At 43.0% G+C, this 27,534-nt stretch overlaps 1 protein-coding gene across 3 annotated transcripts in view; it reads right to left on the reverse strand.

The window, feature by feature from the left end:
* camsap1b (calmodulin regulated spectrin-associated protein 1b) overlaps positions 1 to 24,226 on the reverse strand; it is a 44,385-nt gene extending 20,159 nt beyond the window's left edge. The window contains exons 1-5 of one of the 3 annotated variants that reach the window (XM_063195030.1): positions 23,826 to 24,226; positions 22,496 to 22,653; positions 9,714 to 9,976; positions 3,241 to 3,402; positions 6 to 86 (exon numbers count right to left, since the gene is read on the reverse strand). In XM_063195030.1, the coding sequence (XP_063051100.1) occupies positions 6 to 86; positions 3,241 to 3,402; positions 9,714 to 9,976; positions 22,496 to 22,652 (663 nt within the window). In that variant the 5' untranslated portion in view covers position 22,653; positions 23,826 to 24,226. Of the gene's footprint in view, positions 1 to 5; positions 87 to 3,240; positions 3,403 to 9,713; positions 9,977 to 22,495; positions 23,298 to 23,825 lie in introns of those variants that run through there. The other 2 variants (XM_063195032.1, XM_063195031.1) reach the window with 2 other exon arrangements.
* Between the last annotated feature and the right edge of the window lie 3,308 nt (positions 24,227 to 27,534).

A 27,534-nucleotide genomic window follows, 5' to 3' on the forward strand; every position in this document is an offset into this window, starting at 1 on the left:
GTTACCTTTTGGTGACTGGGCGACTCGAGAAGATGCTGCTTCACTTTGACCTCCTTCTCAGAGATCTCCCTCATCTTCATGTTAACCTGAAACCATCAAAAGAAGCAGAGGAGTGCAACTTCAGTCCAAAGTACCTCTAACTCACTTGTAAAATTGAATTGACCTTGCTTTTGGATGTTATATCACTCAAAAGACTGTTCAAAGGGGGAGCATCCAGAGACGGTCTATTATGAGAACTGAGAGAATCTTTAGCGCATCTCTTGAGTCACAGTAGAGACATTACGCAAAGTAGTAAGATGTGAGAGGGGATCGAGTGGTAGTGATTAGGGCTGGGTATCGCAGCCATGTTCCTGTATCAATTCAATTTCGATTCTTAGGGCTTTGAATCGATTAATCACTATTCAATTCCATTTGATTCGCTTAATTCCGAATCAATTCAATCCGTTCCCTTCTTGGTGCCAGGATTTCCCCCAAAAGATGCTGTTGCCTATTTTTATATAAAAATGTCAAAGGACTGTGGCTTGACAGTGTTAACAGATTGCCAATTTGTAATAAGTAGGCCTAGGCCTAATTGACCAATACCTACTGGGTATTTTCCATAGACCTAAATTAAACAAAAAGAACAAAAAGAAAAAGAACCAAAAAAACTATTTTGTGCCCTGTGAATCGATTACGTGAATTTCGATTCGATTCGATCGATTATCCATTAACTCGATTATTTTACCCAGCCCTAGTAGTGATGTTGACACAACATGGCAGGCATAATGGATTCAGAGTGGAGGGAGAGGGATCATGAGCATCATTTGCAATCACAGCAATACTGACTAATTTCTTCTGAGGGAAAAAAAACAAGAACGCCCAGCATAAATTCATTAACTAATACTTGGTGTGCTTCTGATTAAGCCATCTTGTCCATCATGGACTACAACCACACGAACAGGGCCGGGCCGCCCCTTTGTAGTAGCAAACATACCTCAACCTTTAGGGTGACTGGAAAAAGAAAACTTGCTCGTGTGGCTTTAAAAGAGTCGGTGTAGCTATAATTAAGACACCGTCTGAGGTCAGCAAAGATCAGCCCCTCAGCCGTGCAAGCTTTGGCTTTGGCATAGCTGGCCAAGAGGGAACTTCTAACTGGACACCAGCAGGGCTAGTGAAGAAGTGATTAGGGCAGCACTTTCCCCAGTCATCAGCGTACTGTTACTGTACAGTACCAACGATGGCGTACAGTGTTAATGTAAGGGGCAATTCTACACCGGGCTAGGCCTCTTGCTGTGCTGCATGCCACGCTGATTTGCCAGATAAGCTAATTATAGTCAGGGCTAGTGGAGGACAGACTAATTTTAAACCAGACGATGGTCCCCCTGGCCTGCAACACAATCTGATAATCCAGCTGTCTCCATACATTTCCATGTCCATGTTGTTGTGATGTTTGTTTTGACCACCTACATGGAAACATGTGAGTTTTCTACAATAGCTTATACGGTTCAGCTAAAAAAACCCTCAAAAAACACAAATAAGCACAGGTATGTCTAAATCTGTTGAGGGCTTTTTTCCCCCTCTGTAAAATAAATGTGGCATTGATTATATTTTCAGGTACTGTGTTTCAAGAACAGAAGACGCTGGATCAGCCACCCCCATGTCAACTCTGCATGCCATAGACCTACACCTGAAAAAATACCTTTAGACTAAATACCACAGTCCTCAATCTGTGCAGAAAAACACCATCTTTGATCCTTCACATCCCTGGAGATGAATGAGCTCAGTTTTCTTCCACTAGACTAGTCTAGAGTTTGCTTTGCTTTTGATGTCCACCAACATTGCGCTTGGCCTTGTAGGTTGTCTGCCACCTGTAATTCAACTTTGATCCCATCTTGTTCTTGGTTTTGCAAACACGCAAGCTCGCATTAGGTGGAACATTAATTGGATTGGGGAGTGAGAGCGAAATGGTGCGTGCTGCCATTACACAACCTGTAGCCCCATGCAGGACAATGATGCAGACGTCTCATCATCTACACTCAGCTTTGTGTTTATGGGTGTGCACGTGTGTGTGTGTGTGTGTGTGTGTGTGTGTGTGTGCACGACTATTTATGCATGCATGTGTAGATCCGTTTTGATTGTCCTGTATGTATGGGGATGTGTGCAACTTGATATGGCATGTATTTGTACATTATGTGTAACATGCTAGACACCTCAATTCCGTTCGCATTAAATGAAATAACTCTACTGTACTCTAATTTGTGTGATGCAACACAGGCTGAAAAGGTCTACATTTGGCACTGTTAGGTAATCCTGTGTAGCACACATGTACTGAAGTGCAGCAGGGTATGTACAAAGTACAGGGTGCAACCTTCAACCTGTCAACACCTCAATGGGCCCAAACGCATACGTTAACCCGTATCACCCCTCACCCAGTCTACGTCAACACTTGGTGGCTGCATTCGCACACTCTCCAGACTCTAGTCCCTGGTCCCTTAGCTTCTTGATGAAATTCGAATACATGGTTAACAACTTTGTTTTACTTTACCCAAAGGTGCGGGAACCATTTTCATTCGAAGGACCACTTCAAATTTTACTAAGTCCTCCAAGGGCCGTACTATGAACACAAACCAGGGGGCCACATTTACAACAGACCCCACCTCCACATGGTCCCATGAAAGTACATTTCTAAAATTGCTTTACAAATCATGTCATATTTCATGTGAAACGGCATAACATTCAAATTATATTGGGGGGGGACGGATAAGACGGCCTCACAGGTCATAAATGGCCCCCGTTCCATAGGTTACCCACCAGGCTTTAACCCAAGAGCTAATGGCTCTAAAACATTTTTGCTGACAAAATATGCATAGATGCTGCAGCCGGTCCTAATAGCCATTTGCCCACCATCTGATCCATATCCTCAAAATAAAAATGTCAACTTGTGAAAGGTACCAGTGCCATCAAGTTAAACAGCAGCAGTGACACTACCAATAGGTATTTTCCATGTGTCATGTGCTGCAACAGACATCTTTGATTCCATGCATTCGAAACAGGTATAAATCGAATTGACACACGTGACACTACGGTTCTCTGCCTGAAGTCAGTTGTCTTATATCAGACCTGCAAACTCATCAAAGAAAAAAAGGTGACAGTTATGTTATATACCTGCTTCACTTCACAACAGAATTTGTTTGACCTCAGCATGATAAAGACTAATACTTCACGTTACATGAGTGGGAGGATGGCCAGTGCAGTGCTCACCTTGTTGATCCAGAAGACCATGGCGTCCTCGATGTCAAAGGGCAGCTCCTTGGAGGCACTGAAGGTGGAGAAGCGTTTGACGCAGGCCACCACGCGCTCGATGCTGATCATCTCCACCGTGTAGGCCATCATCAGGGCATCGATCATCGGCATATGGGCACTCTGGACAACGGCAGGAAAACAATAACGCATGGGTGAGAACGTCAACGATGACAACACATTTTAATAGTATTATGAACCCTGCCATTACACTTTCCTGCCTCTCATCAAAGGCGAATTCAAGTTAGGTGCAGAGTAACTTATTGGCTGCTGTGTATTGGTGCAAATGTATCGTTGCAGTTTTGCACATACGCCAAGATTGAGCAGGAAATCCATTTCATGAGGCCACTGGTACGGCAGATTTCCGCTTTATGCTTAGGCTGCCGTCCCTACCATCTCAGCTCACACCACACCTCACAGCACAACACATGACAACGTCAGATTAAACTCCATCTTCAACTCAGCCTCGGTCACCCATGAGATCTCATTAGGGCTATTCAGATTATGGGGCCAGACGAGGTCCTGACAAGGCCAAGGTATTCTACAGGCTGCTGGTTCTAGGTGATGCTCACCACCGCCCTGCCCCAGTAGCCTCTTCTAGTCTAGCTGTGGCTCCAGACTGTAGGCTAAAGGCCTACCAACTTATGCCCTTGCAGTTATGTGGCACCCACCCCACCACGCCTGTTGCAAAGCCACCACGGTCACGCAGTTACCACAATCGTACAACCCAAGAGAGGGAGCTTCGATCAATACACTACAAATGGACACTAGGACATGTCTCAATATTTGTGTGGTTAATTCATTAGTTCAGAGTTTAGTCAGAAGCAAGTTAACTTCCAAATACCAAAATGAAGCAGTGGCTTACGACTAACATGACCTGACTGAGAATCTTAAGACATTTAGCAATGTACATACAGTATGCCTAATGCTGTAGACCCAAGATACTCAGCCCTTTAACTAATTTAAGTTACAATTGGCTGGGTCTGATTTTTCAATTTGCTTCCATTTAAATATTGCACTTCAACCACCCCGTGACTCAGCATTCAGACGAATGTGTGCAAGGACTTAGCCTTTATGCTCCACACCGTGTGAACAACATGGCCAGGAGAAGAAAAAAAAATCTCTGCCCTGCACTGGCCCACTGTTGACCCCTTAGTGAAAATGAATGAAATTAAATGAATGAAAATCCACTCTTCATCACAAACACACACACAGTTTCTTTTCTATGGCACAGTCCACTTATTTTGGATTATGTTTTCCAACTTCCTCAAACAGTTCCGCTAAGCTATTCTTGAATCTGTACGGCTGAGCTGCAGATCTAGCAGTAGGCTGATTCATATCATTGCAAGCGGATTAGACCAATAGCAAGCCAGGCCAGTGGAGCGTTCAAAAGGAGCTAGCTGGTAGTAGCGTACCTCCTTATTTCATTCACAAATGTGTCATGTCATGCATAAATAGCCGCTAGCTAGGGCTGTAACGATACACTCAACCCACGATTTGGTTCGTATTGCGATTTTTGACCTACTGTTCGATACACCTCACGATTTCTGAAATGTATCCCCATTGAAGTTTGGAAACACTATCACATCAAATCATAAGGCTGTTTTCTGGACAAATGGGTAATAAAACTTTGACAGGGTGTATCACGATACTGCCTCCTTGTATCACGATACAGTATCGTGACTCTGTGTATCATGATTTCTCGGTTCAATACAATATCGTTACAGCCCTACCGCTAGCCTATGCCACGTACAAGGGAAAACGGAAGCTAATAGAAAGGGGCTACCCTATTCCAGTCTTAAGTCACGTTAGAAAACATCTTCATTATCCATGCGAGATGACCTGCCTTGCAGAAAAAGGATATTTCTAATTAAGGCAAAGGCATCACGATAGCGCCACAACACATCGTACACAGTGAGTCTCTCATATAGAGGCCACAGTACAGTGTGTGTGGCTAAGGCCAGCGATTATGGTGGCCTTTGGTTGTCACATGGCTAAGGCGCTCACAGAGCTGACAAGAGGGCCGAGAGAGTGAGAGAGTGCAATGAGTGAGTGAAACCAGGACACAATGGGAGGTATGAGCATGCCCCGCTCGTAACTGGGCTGTCTGTGCAGAGTAGACATCCAATAACAACAGATCAATTGGTCGCGTCCCAAATACCCCTGTTGATCTCGCCTACAGTGATCACGCCTGACACGCCAGGCCAGCCCACATCTGACTGTGTGTGTGTGTGTGTGTGTGTGTGTGTGTGTGTGTGTGTGTGTGTGTGTGTGTGTGTGTGTGTGTGTGTGTGTGTGTGTGTGTGTGTGTGTGATCTGACTGGGTCACCATGGGCAGGATAGGCTAGGTCAGACGACATCCCATGGACAGCCTTGTCTTTCAAACTGCCTCTGATTGCAATAGTATATGCAAAACCATATAGAAAGCAAAAATAGACAGCAGAGTCCTCTGTTAAGGTATTTCAGTGATCCAAACAAGACGTTCAGAAAAACATTGGACTTAAATCAATTGGTTGTTCGACACAGTGCCAAACACCCCTGAAAATGTCATCAAATGGATTTATAACTTTGTGTAATTTAATTTTGCTAACGAAAAGACAACTTAACAGGTCTAAAAACTCAACATCCTTGGCAGTCATGATGCGTGCAACAAACCTGCTTTAATCCTACACAGTGCTGGGACAATGCACTGTCACCAGTGTTAATCCCACCACACCCGGTGGAGCTCTACACAGAGAGCGATACGATTGGTCTGGCCAGATATCTGAATGGCTAGTGAGCTTCAATAGGTTGTAGCTACACTGTACTCAGGATAGTAGAGTCATTGATGCTTTTAGCAGCAGATGTGAGGTGCTGCAACCACAGCTGATGCCACAATTGTATATGGATTAAATAATTAGGTTGGCCGGATTACATAACATTCATTCCATGTAGATGACACATGTTGACTAATTAATTAATACACCAATTTGTCGTTCTGAAAGATTAGTTCCTCTGCATCTTCACCTTTCTACCAGGGGGGGCGAAGATTTTGTGCCACTACCACGTCCCCTGTGGAAATGTTGATAGTTCCCTCCTCCCTAATGAAGGCCCCAGTTACAGCTGAAGAAAAACAGCACAAAAGAACAATGCTGCCACCACCATACTTAGGTATGGTGTAATTGCGGTGATGTTTTGCGCCAAACATACCCTTTTGAATTATGACCAAAAAGTTCAATCTTGGTGAGGTAAATTTTGCAAAAAATACTTCTGTCATCTCCCAAATGCATGTGAGAAGATGTGTTATGGTCACGTGAAACCGAAAAAGTGAAGTGAAACAACCACAGTTGAATGACCACCATTATATCAAATAACTACCCTGTAGAAAACACATCAAACAAATCTGTGTCAACACTAGACCTTGACTTCAAAAACGAGCCCAAGAGTGAATGAATGTCATTTGCATGTCTAAAGGTTAAACTGCACGGAAGCTGGACACCTTCCCACACACACAAACCACTTCAGTCAAACCACAGCAGAACTCCCTCCACAACATTCCTTCTGCCTTTTCAAAAGACCTGCAAACATAATGTGCATGCTATAGCAGGACTCAATCATCGCAATGTGTGTAAGCAGGACGCTTATCGAAAACATTACATTAGTCAACCCACTTCAGAGTTGCATTCAACTTACAACTAATTTATTGATGATTCAGGGAAAAAGAAGAAAGTGGTGGATCCATGTTCACCAATTGTCACAGAATGAAAAGAAAAATGAAGGTGACAAATAGCTTTTATGTCTTCAGTGAGGCCTTTACAAAGGCCATCATGTTGTCAGAGGTGTGCAAGAAACATCATGTTGCATCTCTAGCTTATCAGTGTCCTACCTGTATTAAATGCTCAGATGACAAAATTACCTGTCCAGACCGTAGACTGTATAATAATTTATAATGTCTACAGTCTATGGTCCAGACCGTAGAGGCAAAGGGCATTCTGGGTAGCCGCCAGGTCATCATGGCAGGCCCCATCCCACTCTGCCCCCACCCACTGCTCTTGGCTTGGGACCTCCATCTGTGCCCCAGATGGCCCAGGATCTGGATATTATTAATATTTATGGGTCCACTCCAGAGATTTGGAAAGCTGGATGGGCATAGCATCCTGCAAGGTCCTGCATGGGCATACCTAAACTAAGCTAATCTGTGCCATTTACAAATCATTTCCCCAAATAAAGTACGCAGTTTCCTATTTAAATGTTTTTACACTTACATAAGGAACTCCAAGAAGGCTTCTTGAAGATGCCCTTTAAAATCTCAAAATGGTGAGGCCAAGTGGTGTCGTTTTTTGTTAGAATTGCATGTTAACAAAACCCTCATTGGTCCAGACCTTCCAGTGGGAAATCACCCTTCATTTTTAGAACTGGCACTCATCGGCTGAGGCCGTCATGTCATGTGCTGCTAACACCATCTACTCTTCCTCTGTTATTCATGTTGAGGTTAGAAAGACCAGGCATGAAAACATGTTACAACAGCATTAAGATTTACTGGAACTCTCCCCTTCCAGAGGCCAGCCAAAGCATATTTTTATGTTGGCCATGGCCGACATGCCTCACCAGCAACGAAAAGCCAAACTGTAGTGCCCAGCTTAAAATGGCACTTTAAAAATATGAATCTGTGGAGAGATGGGAGCCACACAAAAATTGGTTTGTGCTCTGTAAACTTGCACCAGATATCTACAGAGAAACAGTGTGCACTCAACACAGGACAGCATATGGTCTGCCTTTCAGTTTCCCCGTCCTCCTCTTGCTTTGGAATCTGACATTTCGGTGTGATAGGCATCTCTGATGATGTGGTCCGACTGGTTTAAACCACTCAGTACTCAGTAGTAATGCATCTACTGTGCCACCAATGCCTTGCCCTCTTACTCAGCAGGATTGCAGACTTTCACCCTAAGCATTTTTGCAGTCCATTCAGTAACTCAAGTTCAACACAGTCTAACATCATGACACCAAACTGTTTGGGCAAAACCTTAACATCTTAGCTGGCATGAAGACTTTTGCTTTGCACAATGTGCATCCTAAATACTGCTTAATACAGCTTAATAAGCTTTAACACTAACTAACTCACAACAGCAAGTGCGTAGAGGCGAGTTGTCACTAGTGGTGAATTTGCTTGAAGGGGGAGCCTTTTAGTTTTACCCACACTGTACTGGTCAATAATATGGTCAATCCAAACCTCCATTGTATTGTATTGCTTCCAACGACTGTAGCAGACGGGGCTCCAGCTGGATGTGAGGCCAAGGTAAGGACATGAGAGGTGAGCTCCGCAGGGTGCTGCTTGTGGCCCCATTGAAACTCTGCTAAGCTCCACCAGTTTTGATGGGCATACAGGTGCAGATAAAGCCAGATAATTCAGAAGAGAGGATCTAAGCCAGGGATGGGAAACTAGAGGCCCGGGGGTCACATGCCGCACGCCTCCTCACTGAGTGCGGCCCATAGATAAACCATTCTTTAAAAAAATAATGAACAGACCTTTTTAAAAAACCACTAGAGTCGATCTGTTGAAATTATACTGTTGGCCGACAAAGAGCAGTCCTATTCCTTCCAAACTTTTTCGTCAGTCACTGAGCAACCAACTGCACCCCGAACCTGCAAGTTGCAGTCAGATGCGTGGTCAAGCTCTGGACAGGGTCTCAGAGTCCCAAACTGAACATCAAGCCTCATCAATTCAATAGGAAAGTGGTAAAGATGCAACTGGAATTAATACAAGCGCTGAGGTCTGGACTCTGGAGGGCCGCATCTCTGCCTAAATGTATGTCTTCCAGCTCCGATTATATTCCTTCAAGCTCCTCCATCATTTTGATGGGCAGGCAGGTGTAACTGCAGTTAAACGATACTCTAAAGACATGAGATCAAAGGCCTGTCTCAAAGAATTGAATTGATTAACCTGCGATATGGCCTTTAAACTCAACGTTTTAACAGAAATGCAGGTAAAGACGCAAAGATAATATGCTGTACTTTAGATGAGGGCTTTGATTCCCATTAGAAGCCCCCTACCATTTTTATGGGCATGCATGACAATGTAATGAAGACAACAGCTGAGAAAACAGCCACATCCAAAGACCTCTATTGCTGGGCACGCAGATATACTTTGTAGATTCCACGACAGCATGCTGTATGGTACTTTAGGCAAGAGTTGAGCTCCATAATGGAATACCCCAACTCGGTTCCTCCTCACCATTTCAACGGCTATGCAGGCATACGCTGGAACACACATAGCCTCATATACACTATTTACAACATAGCACAGAGTCTTCCATGACTTATCCAAGTGAAACTTATAACAGAGGACGTGTCTTAATGCATTAAGACAAGAGGCGTGTTCCGGAGCAGAAGCCCGGCCGTCTCTGGCCGCTGTCCCCAATCTAAAACCCCTGTAAGCTCCTCTGCCACTCACTCACCATTTTGATGGGCATGCAGGTGAGGTCGGACTCGGTGACGGGCGTGTCGTCGCTCTCCATGACGTAGATGCCCTTGCGGGAGAGCGCCTGGATGACGGACAGGTGGGACTGCAAGGAAGCCACCTGGTCGCCCTTGAGGATGAGGCCGCAGACGCGGCAGTACAGCTCACAGGACAGCAGCAGCCGGATCACGGGCGGCTTGATGTGCTCCTGCTCATACTGGTCCGTGTAGAAGGGGTCGCGCAGGTCCTCCGGGATGTTGTCTGCAGATAGGATACAACAGAATGCCTTTGACTGTCACCATCAATGTGTAACTTGCATATTACACCGTTGCACATACACAAAAAGAGAAATTGAGACATTTAGTCCAGTTATACACACAAAGATCCTATATGAAAGGTGGTATTGCACATAAGTTATTCCAGTTAGGGTAGGAGAGACAAAAATATAGGGCACAGAAGTACATTACATTTCATTTAGCAGACTCTTATGGAAAACAATGTGTGAAGAACTACAGAGAACACAGAAGAAGCAGGGCTAGTGGATTAGAGCAGGGTTAGCCTTTTTTTGGAGTTAAAACCGTCACTGAGGAGAAGGGTCTTTATCAGCGACATGTATAGGTGGTGGCCCTCTAGAGACTATTATGAAAGGTATTTTGAAAGATTATTCACCTTTTAAACACAACACCCATTGTATGCAGTCTTTGTTACATGATATGGGGCTATTACACTGAAAGTGTTCACTTCCAATGGGAGTAGGGGGAAAATGTCACTGCTAAAAATAATGACAAAAAAAATTCAAGACATTACATATATGGTGATTTAAAAAATATAAATATATATTTTAAGAATCCAAATGAGACTGTATGAGTGATGAGCACTCTTGTGAAACGTGCTGAGGCAGTGGAGTGTTGTGTTTATTCTCTAAGCAACACAGGGTATCCACAGTCATAATAGAGCTGTGAGTCATCACTGACTGAACTGACGATGTGAACCAATCAGTTTTGTAAGGGCATGAACTTCACAAGTCGATCAACGCATCACAGTGCCTCATCTCCTTGACAATTCTGTTTAGTATGTCAGATGTCAAATACATGAATGATCTGTCCACTGTTCCAAAGGGTTGAGTTCAAGTCAATAGGCAGTTTTTGTACAATCTTTTCACATCCAAACTGAGCAAGCGGCCACAATCATTCTCACTAAATCTACTCCATCTCCTTCTTGATATAGCCCATTATTGCCACCCCTGGCATGCCTTTGCAAGAATCAGATTTCCAAATCCTAGTCCAAACAAGTAGCAGCATCACATCTGTTGAGAGAGAGAGAGCGAGAGAGCGAGCGAGCGAGCGAGCGAGAGAGATAGAGCGAGAGCGAGAGCGAGAGCGAGAGCGAGAGAGAGAGAGAGAGAGAGACCATGCACAATGACTGCATACACAAAGCAGGGGGAAATAAATCTCAAATTACAATACAATTTCTCCAGACATTTGCATCAGAGTAGCCCGGAGCGCTTGCCTGACTGTCTTCCATTCACACGCCCTGCAAAGCGGCACTTGCCACGGTGAGTCAGGGGCTATGACATGCATGCATCATGCCAGCTCTGGCAAATCAGCTTACGGTACGCACTGCAGCCAGGGCTAGCTCTAGTCTGGAAACAAACACCTAGCCGTCAAAGCCCTAAAACACTGCACGCTGACAGCATAGGGCAATCACCGGGGGCATGTAGATACTGGTTGTGAGGTTCATACTGGGCTTGAGGTAGGCTACGAATCCACTGCCCTCCTCTGTGCGAGTTCGATCGGTCAGCTTGCCAACAGGAAGGTGAGATATTTTCACTGTAAAGGGGGGAAGGGACTGACTGGGCTGGGTTCCACAAAGGGATGGGCTCGCTGGCTGGCTGGCTAGCGCACACACACACACACACACACACACACACACACACACACACACACACACACACACACACACACACACACACACACACACACACACACACACACACACACACACACACACACACACACACACACACACACACACACACACACACACACACACACACACACTCGACTACAGCCATCTTTCCACTGGATGTCATTTGGCTGATTCATGGAAAAATGCTACAAGTCAAGACGATATTGTGTCTGCATTCTGCACCGGCGAAATAGAACATGTCCAAACACAAACACTTCCCATCACTACCTGGGACTTCACCTATTCAGAATGTAGCTCTACCCATGCCAGCTTTGCAAGCACCACAATCAAAATGTCAGTTTGTTGAATGTCTTAAATGCCCATCTTGAGCACAGTCTAGAATTGGCACTGAAGTCCTTTTCCAGGGAAAACAACAGAAACTAATTTAATATTCATGCTCCTCTCAAAGAAATGCAACACAACTAAACGGAATGAGCCATTCTTCTGTAGATACACAACAGTAATTCAGCTTGCTGGACACACTACTCTGGGCGTGGTGTGGTCATTTATTAGTGTACGGTAAATGGCTTCCTTGACCGTTTTCCCCTATAAATTAGTGCAAACAGCAACTCTCCAGAGTAGATGAAGGAGGGGTGCCAATATGCCCGATTTAGCCAAGCTCGCTATGAAAGCTAGGTCATCATGAGGCTTTTCTGAGAGTTCCTTTCTTTGAGCTGTTATTACTGACATTCAAAGCGCAAACCTGCAGAGTGAAGCTTTGCTAAAATAATCTTTGTTTAAAACACACATACACACAACACATGAAGCATAATGCATAACTTAGCTCAAATGCAAGCTTTATTCACGGTTACTAGTCTACTACTACTACTACTAAGTCAGAACGGTCTTCAGCATCCATGATGTGGATGACAATCCGTTGTAAGTGCCTTTGTCGAGGGCAAATGGGCCCTTTACATACAATGGGCATAGACAACAGGTCAGACAAAGGGTTGGAGGAAAGCAGGGCAACTCTTGAGAAAATGCAGAGTGCCTTGGATGATTTGGCCTCAACAATAACCAATTACTGCCTGCCTCAAAGCACAGCAGCTTATCCACAGTACGTCTTGGGAATCCAGGACTTTGGTCCTCCTTCAACGTCAAGTTAAGAAGGGGGGTGGGGGGAGAGAAGACAACCACATCACCAGGTTTACTTCTTGGATAACTGATGTGCATCTGTCACGCCAGGCACCGAGAAACATATTCTATTACATCGGAGTGTAGAACTCTTTTACAACTCTCCGGCTGGGGAGTCTGTCAGAGGATGGCGTCAATCCCTTCCTCAAACATCTTCAATCGACCCAAAAAACTGTGCTGCGCTTACAACTGTAAGTAGCACAGCTGACATGCACGCTCAGACTGTCAACTCGAGAGCCCCCACGCAGTGCACAGCGCTGACATGAGGTTTTCAAATTAAATATTCATTACTTAGTCACAACTGGTGGATTAAAATTAGGTCAGTGGTGGTCTCTCACACATGACGGGCTCCTTGCAGCCTGCGATGACAGGCTGAGCTATGTGTCTTTTACACTGGGGGTAAAGCCAGGGAACAATACAAGCGGTCTTCCCAACCCGTGAGAGTCTGACTAAAGCAGACATGGGGACAGGATACCATAGACTAGAGGACAAAGAGAGGGTTGGGTCATACTGGGAATCAGGCTACATTACTGTAAGATCATGGTGGGCAACCTTTACAGCATCTGCGTTTTCAAGGAAATGATGTGTTCTGGAATTGTGAGGACAAGATGCAGTTTTAAAACCACAGTCCATATTCTATGGACATGAAATAGAAACAACACCATCAGTAACAGTAACAGTGCATGTCTTAAAAGCTGAATGCTTTTTTAAAATAATATGACAAGATTTGTTTTATTTATTTTTTTTACAAAAGGCCAATTCTGGGCTAGGTGCCTACTCGCATGAGCACAATTTCAATCTCCTGTTTAAACTTTTTCAATAATGTAATCTCACACAGAGTCATCATATTCCCTGTGGTGCCTGGTCCAGGGCTCGGTTCCAAGAGGATTGCTTGATACTTAGAGCAGTAATGCCCTTTTCGGGCAATGTGAGGACAAAGCTGAAAGTAATACTGCAAACAAATAAAGAACAGTGTAATGAGAAGTTCTGCTACGTAATGAGAAATGTTTTCCCTCTATTGATATCACATTACAAAGGATCCAACAGTACAACAACAACAACAACAACAACAGGTATTTATATAGCACAGTATCACAACTATGAAGTTGAATTCAAAGCACTTTCAAAATACACATTGCGGAGAGCAGGGTAATGCGAGACATTTTTAACACGAGCCCCCCCTAGCCAAGCTAAAATTATATATCCATTCTACATATCTACATTTTACATTAATTTAGGATGTTGCCCAACTATGGAAATGATCGGAATATCTTCATGAAAAAGGACCATAAAAACATTATTGTATTTTTAAAAAGTGGTCAAGTGTAAACTGACACTTGAGTAGGGATGCACCGATACCACTTTTTTGAAAACCGATACAAGTACGAGAACATTAATGTGTGTACTTGCCGATACCGAGTACCGATACCGATACCTTTTACCACCAAAATACAATGAAAATATATGCATAGCCTTGTTTTTTTCCATTCCATTTTTATTGTCCATTTCCATGTAGATTTAAATGTTAGTAAATGTATGAGGTGGCACTTTTTTCCATGCTGCTTTCAAGTCCACAGAACACCACAAGATTGTGCATTGTTTTGTGTAATAGCAGTATCGTTCCTGGTATCGGGAAGTGCTTGACGAGTACGAAAGTGAGTACAATGAGCGGTATCGGGTGCCGATACCGATACCAGTATCGGTATCGGTGCATCCCTACACTTGAGAAATTCCCAGGGTAAAGTGAAGCACCACAGTTAAAGACTAGAACAACAACATGTTTATATCCTAACCGTTAAATTGCTTAATAACCACACATTCCAAATCCAATATTGCAGGGCAATAATAGCCCAATAAAGGGACAAAACTAGCACAATAGCTTACTGAAAAGCACAATATGTAGTCAAAGAATATTAATCATCCATGTTTAATATAAAATACCATGATATTCATTTACCCAAAAGATACACATGTTACGTGTCTAATTTTTCGTCACTGAATTTATATTGTTTTCTTGACTGCACCATGACTGCTCCTTGCTAGGTTCAGTGGGAAAACGGGGTGTCCTGGAAAAGCCTCATGGAAGTCACATGGTATGGATGGTACGGGGGAAAAAAATAAAGGGACTTCTACTGTACAGTTGCTTTTCTTCCTAAACGGATTAAAATCCTGCTTTGCCAAAAAAAAGTGAGCTAAATTGAGCATGTTCAGCAAATCATTTTTGTAAGCTGAAACACATACAGCCCCAAACAGGCTGATGTATCCTCATTGTGCCGAATGAAGTGGAGCTCCATGTGGTAACTAAGATGAGTCATAGCTTAACTGTCCTTTTCCTCACCAGAATGCTACCATCTTAAAGTTTTACAATGACCAGCGGTCCGGTATTAAAGCAGGCTATTTTCCCTTTCACCATCTTAAGCATGCCATAGCCAGGTCAAGCTGCATTAAATTGCTCCGTCACCCAGGCATCTAGTACTGTCAGCATGAGTTGCAACCAGCATTTATCCAGCATTACATCACCACTGCACATTACGCCCCAGCATGCATCAGCATAACCTTTGAGCATATTTTAATTATAATTAAGTATGGACACCCTGACCATAAATGGGCTCGTTATGCCCGATTTCCCATGGGGAGGGGAGTGAGGGGAGTTGGATTCTGACCTTGGTCATAATATGGAGAAAAGAAAGGCCCAAAAAGACAATAAAACGTTCTGAAAGTCACGAGGGAAAGAGGCCTCAGATGTTTTTCAGTTCAATGAGATGATGATGACTTGCTGACTATGTGTATCTCTTGAAACAGACTATCGATCAGACACTAGGGTTCGGCTCCCTATAGTAAACAGTGGTAGGCCTTACACTTGTTGAACTTGAATATCTGTTGAAGTGTTGAATACCTACAAATTGCCGACGTTTTGGTTCTTTCTATAGCATTCTTTAGTCTTCCAGTAAATCATCTTGACTTGGTGTACACTGCTGACATTGGATACAGTTTAGTACGCAGAGTCAGACATGGAAAAACACTGAATAAACTGGCAAGTGGCAACAATATTATTGTCAAATAGGCTGCCACTATCGTCACCAGTATCAACCTCTACAGGTATACCGGCTTTCTAAGTAAATATCAGGCTGTCAACTAAGGTGAGGCTACTTAACTTTCGGTGGCCAATGCCATAACAGTGAAATATGTATAGACTAGGGCTCTAGTATTAGTTGATTTACTGCACTTGCTTATAGTTAACAGTGTACCCAGCAGGTGAATGACCTCCCTTATTACTGATTCATACTCATGAACGGTGTGACGTTTTCCATGTGCGTTACGCCCACTTGTGGGGGTAAACAACCCATGCAAGTCAATTGGTGATGTTGGGGTTTAATAAACGAAAGATACCAAACTGTGGACTAGCGGTGTTCACGCGCAACATGCCGAAAACGTGTTGTGTCAGTGACGTGCAGTGAAGGGTATGGTAGGGTAGGCAGTAAATATAGAATATATATATATATATATATATATATATATATATATATATATATGTGTATATATATATATATATATATATATATATTTTAACGGTGGGTTCGGTCCATTGAGAGTAAATAGAATGGAGGCCAAAATTCTATTTCATTGTTGAAGCCAAGTTGGAGCCAAGGTTGGACCCAAAAAGACCAAAAAATGGCCAAATCCCATTCATTCCTATGAGAGACATAAAACACTGTATCTCCCTTAAATGCCACTCCAGGGGGATAATTTTTCGCTCAACTAGTAGGTCCCCTTGCTCTCCAACTTACCAGGGTGGTGATTTTTTGTGGTGATGTTTTGTTTTAGAGAGATATTAAAAGTTAAATTGACCAATGAGCATCAGAACATGGTTTGATTGACCGTTAGAAGTCTTGTTGTTGTCCAATCAGCACCTGCGTTTGGCGTTGCTAAGGTGGAATGTAAGTTGGAATGTTCCCAAATCTGGCTTCAAAGCGTTGAATGGCAAATAGCGTTGATTTGGCGTCCATTCTATTTACTGTCAATGGTCCGGTCCTCCCCCAGAAAAAAATGTATTTCTTAGATGCAATTTCCTGCATTTTATCAAATCTGGAGAGTCACTATCAGCTAAAAACTTTTACAAAAGACTAAAAACTTTGAACAAATAGTTCCCTTTCATGCAGATCTGAAATGTAACGTGTGTGTGTGTGTGTGTGTGTGTGTGTGTGTGTGTGTGTGTGTGTGTGTGTGTGTGTGTGTGTGTGTGTGTGTGTGTGTGTGTGTGTGTGTGTGTGTGAGAGAGAGAGAGAGAGGGGCCATGCCACAAGGTATGGCTTGAATAGGCAAATAGGCCTATTCACATAAACATGCTGATATGGTCTTTAATGTGCAACAAATTAGTATGTTTCTCTAAATACTGTAAATATAAAGTAGGCTATAAGATGCCATCAGTGCTTAACCACCACAGCTCTAATAACTAAATAAGTAAATAGGCTACACTATTTAGACATTTGGACATTGTCAGTAGACCTAAATCTGAAACAATAAGTGAAAACATAATTTCAATTTCTTGAAAAGGCCAGCTACACTTATTTGTTTTGCCAAATTGCCAAATTAGCTCCAGGACCCATACTTTGTACACCTTTAAGGACCTGTAGGCCTACATTTTACAATAATAATTTAGAAAGCTACAACATCACAACATTTTGGGGGGAAAGCTTTAACTTTTGGCTTTAGCAGTTGATTTTGTTGCTCTTCTGTTTATTCTGTTGCAAATGCCAGGGTGTTTCACATGGATGGAGGGTGGCACAGTGTAGCCTACTTTTGAAGATAAAATGTCTAGTCAACTGTGAATCACACCATAGCATGTGAGGGGGAAACGATTTACATTTAGCAATAAACCAACCTAGGTAACAGCTCCTGCTTCACTGCCGCGTTTTCTGCTGCTAATCAAAACACTCACAGACAAGAAGGAAAGTAGGCAAGGGGGCGGGTTGCTTGCAAACATGACCCCTGCATTCAGACAGTAGCCTATCGAGTAAACCAACGAAACCACTTCTGAGACTCATTCTTGTGCGTGATAGTATTCTCAAACACTTCAGCTACGGTTGTGCAAGGTGTTTCAAACACTCCGAGAAACCATCCCCAGTCAATCGTCCTGTTCCACGTTGATCTCGCGTACCGCGCACTTCAAAAGAACGCAGCTGCACTTGCTAACAGGCTCCACACAACTCACGCATCGCGTAGTCATCATCATAATAAATTAGGGAAATGGAGTCATGTCGTAGCTCAAAAAACAATCTCGCGTCCATAATAACACACACACACGGTCTATTCATGTCCACCACCGCACAACCAATCTTCAATGTCAACACCCTGACAAACAAGTGACAACAAAAGGCACCACGACAAACTTGAGCATGTTCATGTTAAAAGGCTACCCACAGCATAATAATTAGATGAATCTTACCTTAAAGCAGAATCACAAGTAGGCTGTGTTTTTCATGCACGCTAGTTCCATTAAAAGCCCGGGGTGGTTGACATGATGAAGACATTTTGTCCCAGTGTATTCAAACTACTTGAAGCTGCTACCCATCTGATGTTGAATATTTCCACAATGCAGCGATTGCAAACGGCTCAGCTGTCTGTCACTTGAACCGTCTTTCTGCTACTTCTCGGCATTTTTTAAAATAATAAAGACAAAAAGCCAAAGACTGCCATGTTTTCTTTCCGATACGGCTAGAGATTTGAACAAGCCTTGCCTTGCTAGTTGTTGCTATCATAGCTGCCTGTAGGGCAGAAATTGGCTACTACCTGAATTGTAACAATTTTTCATTTTGGGCGCTGTGATTGGCTCACATACTCCCGCCAGAGACCAAAGGCTCTGCTTTTAGTCCCATTGACAAGCTATGTGACAACTTAATACGCATGCGCAAACTTTTACATTGACAGCATTGAAGGCAGGCTAGGCAGAGGAAAAGCGAGCCTTACCGGGCTGCCTGGCTGGCATTCGAAAGCTCTGCTTTCACTACCAGCAGCCTGTCTCTGCTACCAGCCGGGACTGCGCGTTGCCACGGCAACCTGCCCAAGCCTGAGCGCTTTGCTTCGTGCGATTACTTAGGTTTTTGATCGTTGTCCTGCGTATACTGTACTTTAAACAGCTCATAATTTATGCTGAATCAATGTTATTGTTGTGTATGTGAACTCTGAAGAATATTTTTTAAAACACGTGTTAGTTTTTATTTTTAAGACATTTATCCCAGGGTAGGCACTGCCTACCCTGCCTACCCTGACCGCACGTCTCTGTGTTGTGTTGCCGGCTGTTCAAATAATATAGCCAAACAGCCGTGGCTAAAGCATGGAATGTGTTAATTTAGGCAAGCCAATGTAGCATGTAAGTCAATGAGACATTCGGTTTGTTTTCACCCAGAAAAGGGCGTAACGCAAATTTAAGAGCAAAGTACCCGGATGGCCGTTCATGAGTATCTCGTACTTCTGTGTCTGCCCGTTACAAACATAATGATGTGCAGCTGCGCTAGATATCTGTGGGAACTCTAAGTTTATCAACCTGTGAATTAAATGCAGGGTTCCCCCCCCAGCCCTTTAGTGAGGGCGACCACCTTGACAACAAACACCTTAACTAGGTCCCCTGAAAAGATAAAATGATTTTGTATCGCAACTAAGTAATTTTCAAAGCTGCTTCACACAAATTATACTGGCTATTCATTTCTCAAGGATTTCATATGAAGCTGCACCACATGGCCTTTCCAGTCAGGATGGCAACATGTCTGTTATATACCGGCTAACCCCCCAACCACATTCACTAACAAATATCCTATGGGAAATACTGAAAATGTATAGACTAGGGCTCTAGTATTAGTTGATTTACGGAACTTGCTTGAAGTTAACAGCATACCCAGCAGGTGAATGACCTCCCTTATTACTGATTCATCTCGTACATACTTCTCTGTCTGCCCGTTACAAACATAATGATGTGCAGCTGAGCAAGGTGAATATTAAACAAGACAAGAGACAACTCAATACACATTTTGGATTTGCTCCAATATTGACTTGATTGAGCCTTGGCCCTGTACAATTCATTCAGTTCAAAGCAGGGACAGAACTATTGTGCAACTGTCAGCTTCATATAAATCTGTTATTGGTGGGCCATGATGAGGAAATGGGTGGTGGGCCTTTTTCATATAACTCAAAGCAAAGAGAGACGTCTTAAAAGCGCATTTCAGAAACAGTCCACAGGGTCCGATTTCCTTTTTTGCCAAGACTTCAGGACCAATCTGCACATTGTCATCTCACACGGACAAGTGAGAAATTCAGCTTGAACTTTCGTGCCTTCCTGCTAAATCCCAATCGATGGGTTTTTGTTTTTTTTTTACCTCAGCCAGGCAGCATGGAGGCAGAAACCATGTGGGTAACCTCCTGTGACAAAAAAAGGCTTAACCCTCCTAACTGTTCTGAGACTGACATTAAACTTCTGACATAGTACCATTGCACAACAGCATACATCCAGATGATCGTGTCAACTCACAAACTGCTCTTTACTTGTCCATGACCATACTGCTCATAAGAACTAACCTACACCAAGCCACTACACCAAGTTCTTTAAGTGCTTCGAATCAAATCCTCCATTATCCATAGGTTCAAGGCCGCTCCTTCTAATTCAATATGCAATGCCTTTCAAGGCCTTAGTGGCCCAGTGCAATGATGCAACATCCCATCTCTCAGCCAAGAGAGCATCAGCTTCGTCCAAGGTGCTTTTTCCAGTCCATGTTCTTGGGAGCAAGCCCAAAATTGTAGCCTAGAGTAGCAGGAGGATTAGCAACGAGGGGTGTGCTACAAGGCCCCTGTAATTAACCATTCATTCAGTCAAACCACTAGCCAGCACCTGGACACTCAACACACATGTAATCAGACAATGCAGAGGCAGAGGCAGAGAGAGAGAGGCAGAGGGGGAGAGAGAGAGAGAGAGAGAGAGAGAGAGAGAGAGAGAGAAAGAGAAAGAGAAAGAGAGAGAGAAAGAGAGAGAAAGAGAAAGAGAGAGAGAGAGCTGTGTACATCTTTTATTTATTCCATTTTATAGGATTTTAGCCTTTATCGTGGGATAGGACCGTAAAGATCATGGCAGTGAAGAAAGTGTGGGGGGAGACTGGATAGGAACTTGGGAAGAAAGTGATCCAGGCCTGACTCGAAGCTGGGTCCTTGTGGCATGCAAGCACATTCTTGGCAGAGTGCATCAGATCCACTAATGTGCTACACATCTAATCAGATACTCCAGCATAGGCAGAGAAAGTGTCACGCCAATGTCAAGAATAATGACACCAGTGACAACAGAATAATGGAACAGATCAAAGGATCCTCTTCCAAACAATGAACATGACGCCTAGCCCATATCTGCCCTCTTCTGTTATTTCTCAAAAGGTGAAGCAAGACAGATGTTTTGTTAAACAGTCAACCACTAACACAGCCTTTAGTCATTGCTAATCATTCCCACTTGAAAAGGCATGTTCAATGATTTCTGTGATCAACCCCTTTGGATATGTCTGAATACATGCTCTGAATACTCTACTGTACTCTACATCAAAGAAGAGAAAAGACCCAGGTCAAACTAGCCCATTCACCAAAGCAACAGAGAAGTTAAAACAAAAACTGACCCACTGCGCCACTTACACCCAAGGACTGTCAGACTACATGGGTAGGTATTTCTTAGTCTATTAGCCACGGCTAAGAGTCCCACAAATTCAGTTACAAAAAGATCTGGCATGAATACCCAAGGAGATCCGTGAAATCAGACTTTTTTCAAACACAAGAGCCATTGCATAGAGCACGATTCACACTCAATAGGCCTAGATTTGCCCAACCCATTCCGACACACACCACAATCCTTAGTCAAACAGGACTACTGGCAGTGGCAACACATTTCACTTTTTCACGTGTTTCACTCTGTATGAACATGTTGGCAGCATCAGCCCTGCACAACACCTGTGCTTTTGTGTTCTAAGCACTGGTTCCATGTGACCAGCCAGATGGCCTAGTACGGTTTCATAATAGCCATGAGCGTCAATAGGCGTGGAGGAAATGCCAATAGCACATGTGGACGGCCATCTCCATATTAACTTCCACATGGATGCACGGGCCCACAACAACATAAGGCTGCACTCTGCATTGACTTCTGCCAATACCACTTCCTGTTGGGTTGTTGTTGTTCTGACAACAGGATAGGGCAGGACACAGTCTATGACACAGGGCTGCATATGGGTAGTGTCCAATTCTTGCTGACTGTCAGTCTGTGGAGTTTGGAAGCCATCGTTTCCTGACAGCATCTCATTCTGCTAGGCAAGCACATGGAACAATTGCTGTTGATCCTCATGGAGCAAACCCTCAATGAGCAAAGGCCTGAAATGCTCCCATCACCCCTCTGGCATTGCGTCACAGCATGCTTGTCTGTCTGCATGTTATTTTGATAGCATACTTTTCTGTAATAATGAAACCCCCTTATTGGGAAGTCTTACATAATTCATAATGGCATGTGTGTTAAAATGAGACACTACAATCGAAGATACACTGGGTGCTGCGACTGCTCGTTTACGCTTCAAGAGACACCATCGGGGGAGAGGCATTGATGGTAAATGGTTGCACAGATGTGTCTGCAGTCAATGCCTGTTAGGAAAATGATAGTAGACTTACCTATGCCGTAGGCTTTGGCGAATAGCCATCGCAGGTTTGCAGCTATCTTCGCTCTGGCAGAGTCGTACATTTCCAGAGGAACCACCTCCGTCACCTCTCCGGTTAAATCCATTTTTCTTCTAGCGCTGTCCCCGCCAGCACCCAAATCCATATCCATCCTGCAAAGACTCCGCGTTTTTAGCTCAGGGAAATTGTTGGCGAAATCACATTGTACACATCTCCGTTCACTCTCGACGCCATAGCCATGCACGACAAGTTGAGTAACTGCTTAAGCCAATTAAAAGTAACTGGTTAGGTAGGACAAGCTGTCCTATGCAAACACAGCAACTGACGTTTATTCAAAACGTTAGCTTGTCCGTGGACAAAACAGTGCCAGAATACGAGGCGAGCTAATTTGGATATCTAACGGCAACTGACATAGTACCAGTGCAGCAGCAGGCAAAGTAATCTTTCGCAGCAATCTCAACCAACCAGGGTTTGTTTCAGTGTAGCTCTATGACTTCTGTAGCTGAATGGAGTGCTTGTAGTACTACCTTCAGACTGCTAACGGCTAACGGGAAGCAGCTATGCAAGTTAGCCAACAGTGATTGGCACACGGTTATACAGGTCTGTGGATTGGCCTTTGAAATCATTCATCCATTACCCTTGTAAGTTAGCGCAGAGCACCTGGCTAGCGACTGGCAATAAAATAAGCAATACTTAATCGGCGTTTGAATAGTGTTACATCATCCACCGGCACTCCAAAGAGCAACTACCAGATTATTCAGTTGAAATATTGTCATAACCTGCATGCCAACGCAGTGCAATTTCAAACCAATTTCATACCAAGGATAACTAGCAGCAGTTACGTTCGGTATCCCGCCGCTATCCAACGTTGCTAGATTCCACAGACCCTTCTGTTTATGCGATGACGTTAGCTAAGCTAACGGCTGGATGGCGAATTCATCCACAGCGGCCCTTCGTGTTATTGTAAGCACACCAAGGATATTCCTGGTTATCTAGCACATTTTTGTTCTTCAAATCCATTTAAGAATTCATTTGATGCCAATAACCATCTATTGCCATTAAGCTAATCACGTATAATAACGTTGGGTAGTGTCCCCAGGTATGACATACAGTCAAGACACATCTTGGAATAACAGCAATGAGTGCTCGTGCCAACATTGTAACAAGAACATTTTCACAATGAAGCAACTTGAGTGACTACAAAATAACATTGTTCAATAGAAATACCGAGGCAACATTGTATACGGTTGTAACGAACCATCACTGGTGAATGTCGTTCTACAAGTCAAGCACAGCACAGTCAAATACAAAAGGTTACCATTACCTTCAGTGACGTGTAAAATCCACAACCCACACTTTGGTGATTCCAAGTGAATCAAAAATCAAGAAAGATGAATAAAAACATAAGCAGCACATGAGGACTCGATGATTATCCAAACTCAAGGAGCACGAAGGCAAGATTCCTAGCGTAGTGCTAGTGCTACTGTTAGCAACAAATGTATCCTCCCCAGCAACAAACACCCGTGCAACTGTATGTCAACCGCTTCACGGGAACAGTCGGTAAAAATCCCGTGGCATGACGTTACATTCGCCAAATAATAATCAAACGAACGTATCTCGTCTTTTTACGCTTTCCATTCGGACATCCTTGCCTACCCACTCCATTTCGCGATATTTCTATATGCATCTGAGAAAGGCATAACGGTGCCCATGTTGGGGTCTGTGTCTCGAATCAATCAAATGATGCTGCTTTGAATTTACGTTTGTCTCCACAAGGGGCGGTATGGATTGTATATACGGCTCTGTATGTTGTGTGTTGGTGGGTGTGGCGTGCATTTACTCACGTTCAACTTTGTAACCACCAACAACAAACAATAAACCACAATACTACATAGCATTAGTGCATGCATTTCACTAATTGCAAATATGTAGTTAATTTATGAAAAAAATGACCTTAGGTGACAGATATGCCTAAATAATACTGTCTGCTTCCAGTAGGCCTAAATAGACTGTCTCGTCTGAAATAAAAGCATCCCCCTCAAAAAAACCCAACAACAACAAAAACAACAGCAAAACAGTAGGATTAAAACACAACTTTAAAACACAAACACCCTACTTCCTTTGAGTATGTTTATATGCTGTAGCCTAGGCTATTTGTGTCTGGGAAAGAAGAAAATCTTGAAGGCACCCAATCATTATTTCTGATTAAAAAAAAGAGAAATAAATGACAGCACAACAAAGCTAAGTCCATCATCATTTTCCTTTATTATGATGGTTTATATTAAAACATGTTGTTACAAGGCTTTTCACATTTCAAGGAGTGTGAATGATGTGTAAGTTTTCAACGAGCTGAGACATGAGGCTGACATTTGTGGGGAAACGTGATATTACTGATAGTGAATACTCCTGCTGTAGGTCACTTTGGAGACTGAGAGCTTTTCTATGGCTGTAGACATTGCAACGGTGCACGGTTGTGTGAGTGTCTGACTACAAGGAGGATGACATGACATGTGACGAGGGTCAATGCATTACAAGTTGATTATCAGACGTGACAGATACACATGTGGTGTGGTCATGCATCCTAAACAGGACTACATTCTACAAACAGGATGTGAGATTTGAGACATTGCCTCTGTGATCAGAAAGTTTTTGCATGGAAATCTATTTCATGAAACACTGAAATGTTCAACTTCACTGTGAAAAAATGATTACTTGGTTGAGTTACACACGCTGCATAGGCCTTCATTTTGTTGAAATTCTAACGCTTTTAGACATCTTCACTTTTTTAAAAAGCCAGATATAGGCATTCACGAAAATACTGATTTCATGATTATATTTGAAGCAAATCACAGTGATGCCACCTAAATGCCAAATCCATCTAATAAAACTGTAGAACTTATTTCAGTCATTGAGCATATACACTGAAACATAACAGAATATCATTTTTAAGTGGCATTGGTGAACTCCAATAGGAATATTATTCTTGTATCCATGTGATGCGAGCTCTAGACCTTTCATTTTTGGCTTCATAAACACACACAATAACCCCTTAATAACAACTGAAATGAAAACTGCAAACAACCTAAATAAGTTCAGGACTTTATCTCCGTTAGAGGAAAAATTACTCTATTCATAAAATACCAACTATATAAAACAAACATTAAGATTTCCCCCAACAGACCAGTTCAAATCACCCATCACATCAACACTGCATTCAAATATTGAATAAAACATTCCAAACCTGGCATGAATCCATATATATGTCATATGCCCCTTCTCAAAATACTAATGCTGAGTGTCACTTCTGACTGATGGCCAAATATATATGTTTTAAACAGACTTTTAAAATCTTCACATCGAAATTGTTCTTCACTGTGCAAATATACATCAATATTCAATTCTAGCCTTACACATCCACTCAGTAACATAACTCTTTTTGTCTTAATTCTGAACTACAGAGCACCTCTTTTAACTGAGACACTTTTAAAGTTTAAAAATCAGAAGAAGAAAAATCACACACAAAAACAAACAGACAAAAAAAAAAAAAACTAACACAAGAAAAAACACACATACATATGACTTTCCTTCTCTTAAATCTGTATAAATACTAAGCTTTGGACACCATGCAAACAAGTTATATTTGACAGTATACTGAGTGAACCTGAAAGTCTAGAAGTTACACACTACACATATTTAAGTGAAATAGAACTCCAATCCAAGCCATTAGCACTCAATGAGTGTCAATCAAACCACTTCCTCCCCTCCTCTCCTGTGCCCTCTGGCCTTTTAGAGTACCTCCGCCTCTGTGTGGAAAATAAAGTTTCCCTGCTGTCAACCAGCACAGAGAGACATTTGGGAGGCTTTCCCCCATTCAACATCCCGATTGCAAATGAGAGAATGGCCTTTGAATTGTGTTTTTGCAAGATATTGAATAAAAACTCCGGTCATCGATGACGTCGAACCTTGCTGTTGCTCATAAGGCCAGAGTCCACAAAAAAGGACAAGAGGAGGGAGTTTGACTGGTACCCCATGTCTCATCTCCGAATCCATCCCCCCCTCCCCTCCCACTATAAACACCCTGTACAGGAGTCAGCATGTGAGCAGTATTCATACGTGAACGTTAACCCTTAAAACAGCAGCAGACAGTGGTGTGGACACGGTGATGACAAACCAGGAGGAACACATTATGACGACAAGACATTCTGGACATCTTACAAATAAATACCGTGATGATGCATCTGTGATTGACATAATAAACCAGGAGGGGGGTGTTCCAAGAACATGGTTCAGCGATAAACCTGGGAGTCAGTGTGTGGGAATCCATATACGGTAATGCCACCATAATTCACAACTAGAGGCTTCCGATATCATTTAAAATGTCCTGCACAAACAATGTATTGTTCTAAAATTTTCTCATTTGTTTACAGACTTAAATCTTACATTAGGAAATCTAATACATTAACAGTATTTTTTTATTGGAGGGGGGACCACCATGTTTTTTCAGAAATTAGGGGTGGAGACAGAATTGTCTTCTTGGAATACCCCCCAGGACACTGGACACACATGGAAAACCAACAAACAAACAAACAAACATACTCATGGATGACTTTTCTATAAAGGCAAGGTAAATCATAAAGGCTTATTCCCCTCCACACACCCACTCTCTCTCTCTCACACACACACACCCACACACACACACACACACTTTGTTGCCTAGTTGTTACTATGGCAACCCACACCAATATGATCATGTGTTTATAAGGCCTCGCATCCCTCCTCCTCACTTCCTGTTGAAGAAGCTACACCACCACTCTAATGACTCGCACCATGAGACACCTAAATTCCTTCATCGTCATCCACATAAGACTACAGGACAGGTGCACATCGCTGCCGCAATAAGAGAGCACGTGAGCAGCTCTCTTGAAGCCATCACATCTCTTGCACTGTGGTAGTGAGAGCATTTTCTGTTCTGTACTTAAAGCAATTACCATTCCCCCACACACCACACAAAAACAAAGACAGACACACACACA

Source organism: Engraulis encrasicolus, chromosome 3, assembly GCF_034702125.1.
Source record: "Engraulis encrasicolus isolate BLACKSEA-1 chromosome 3, IST_EnEncr_1.0, whole genome shotgun sequence".
In the NCBI taxonomy this organism is placed as follows: Eukaryota; Metazoa; Chordata; class Actinopteri; order Clupeiformes; family Engraulidae; genus Engraulis; species Engraulis encrasicolus.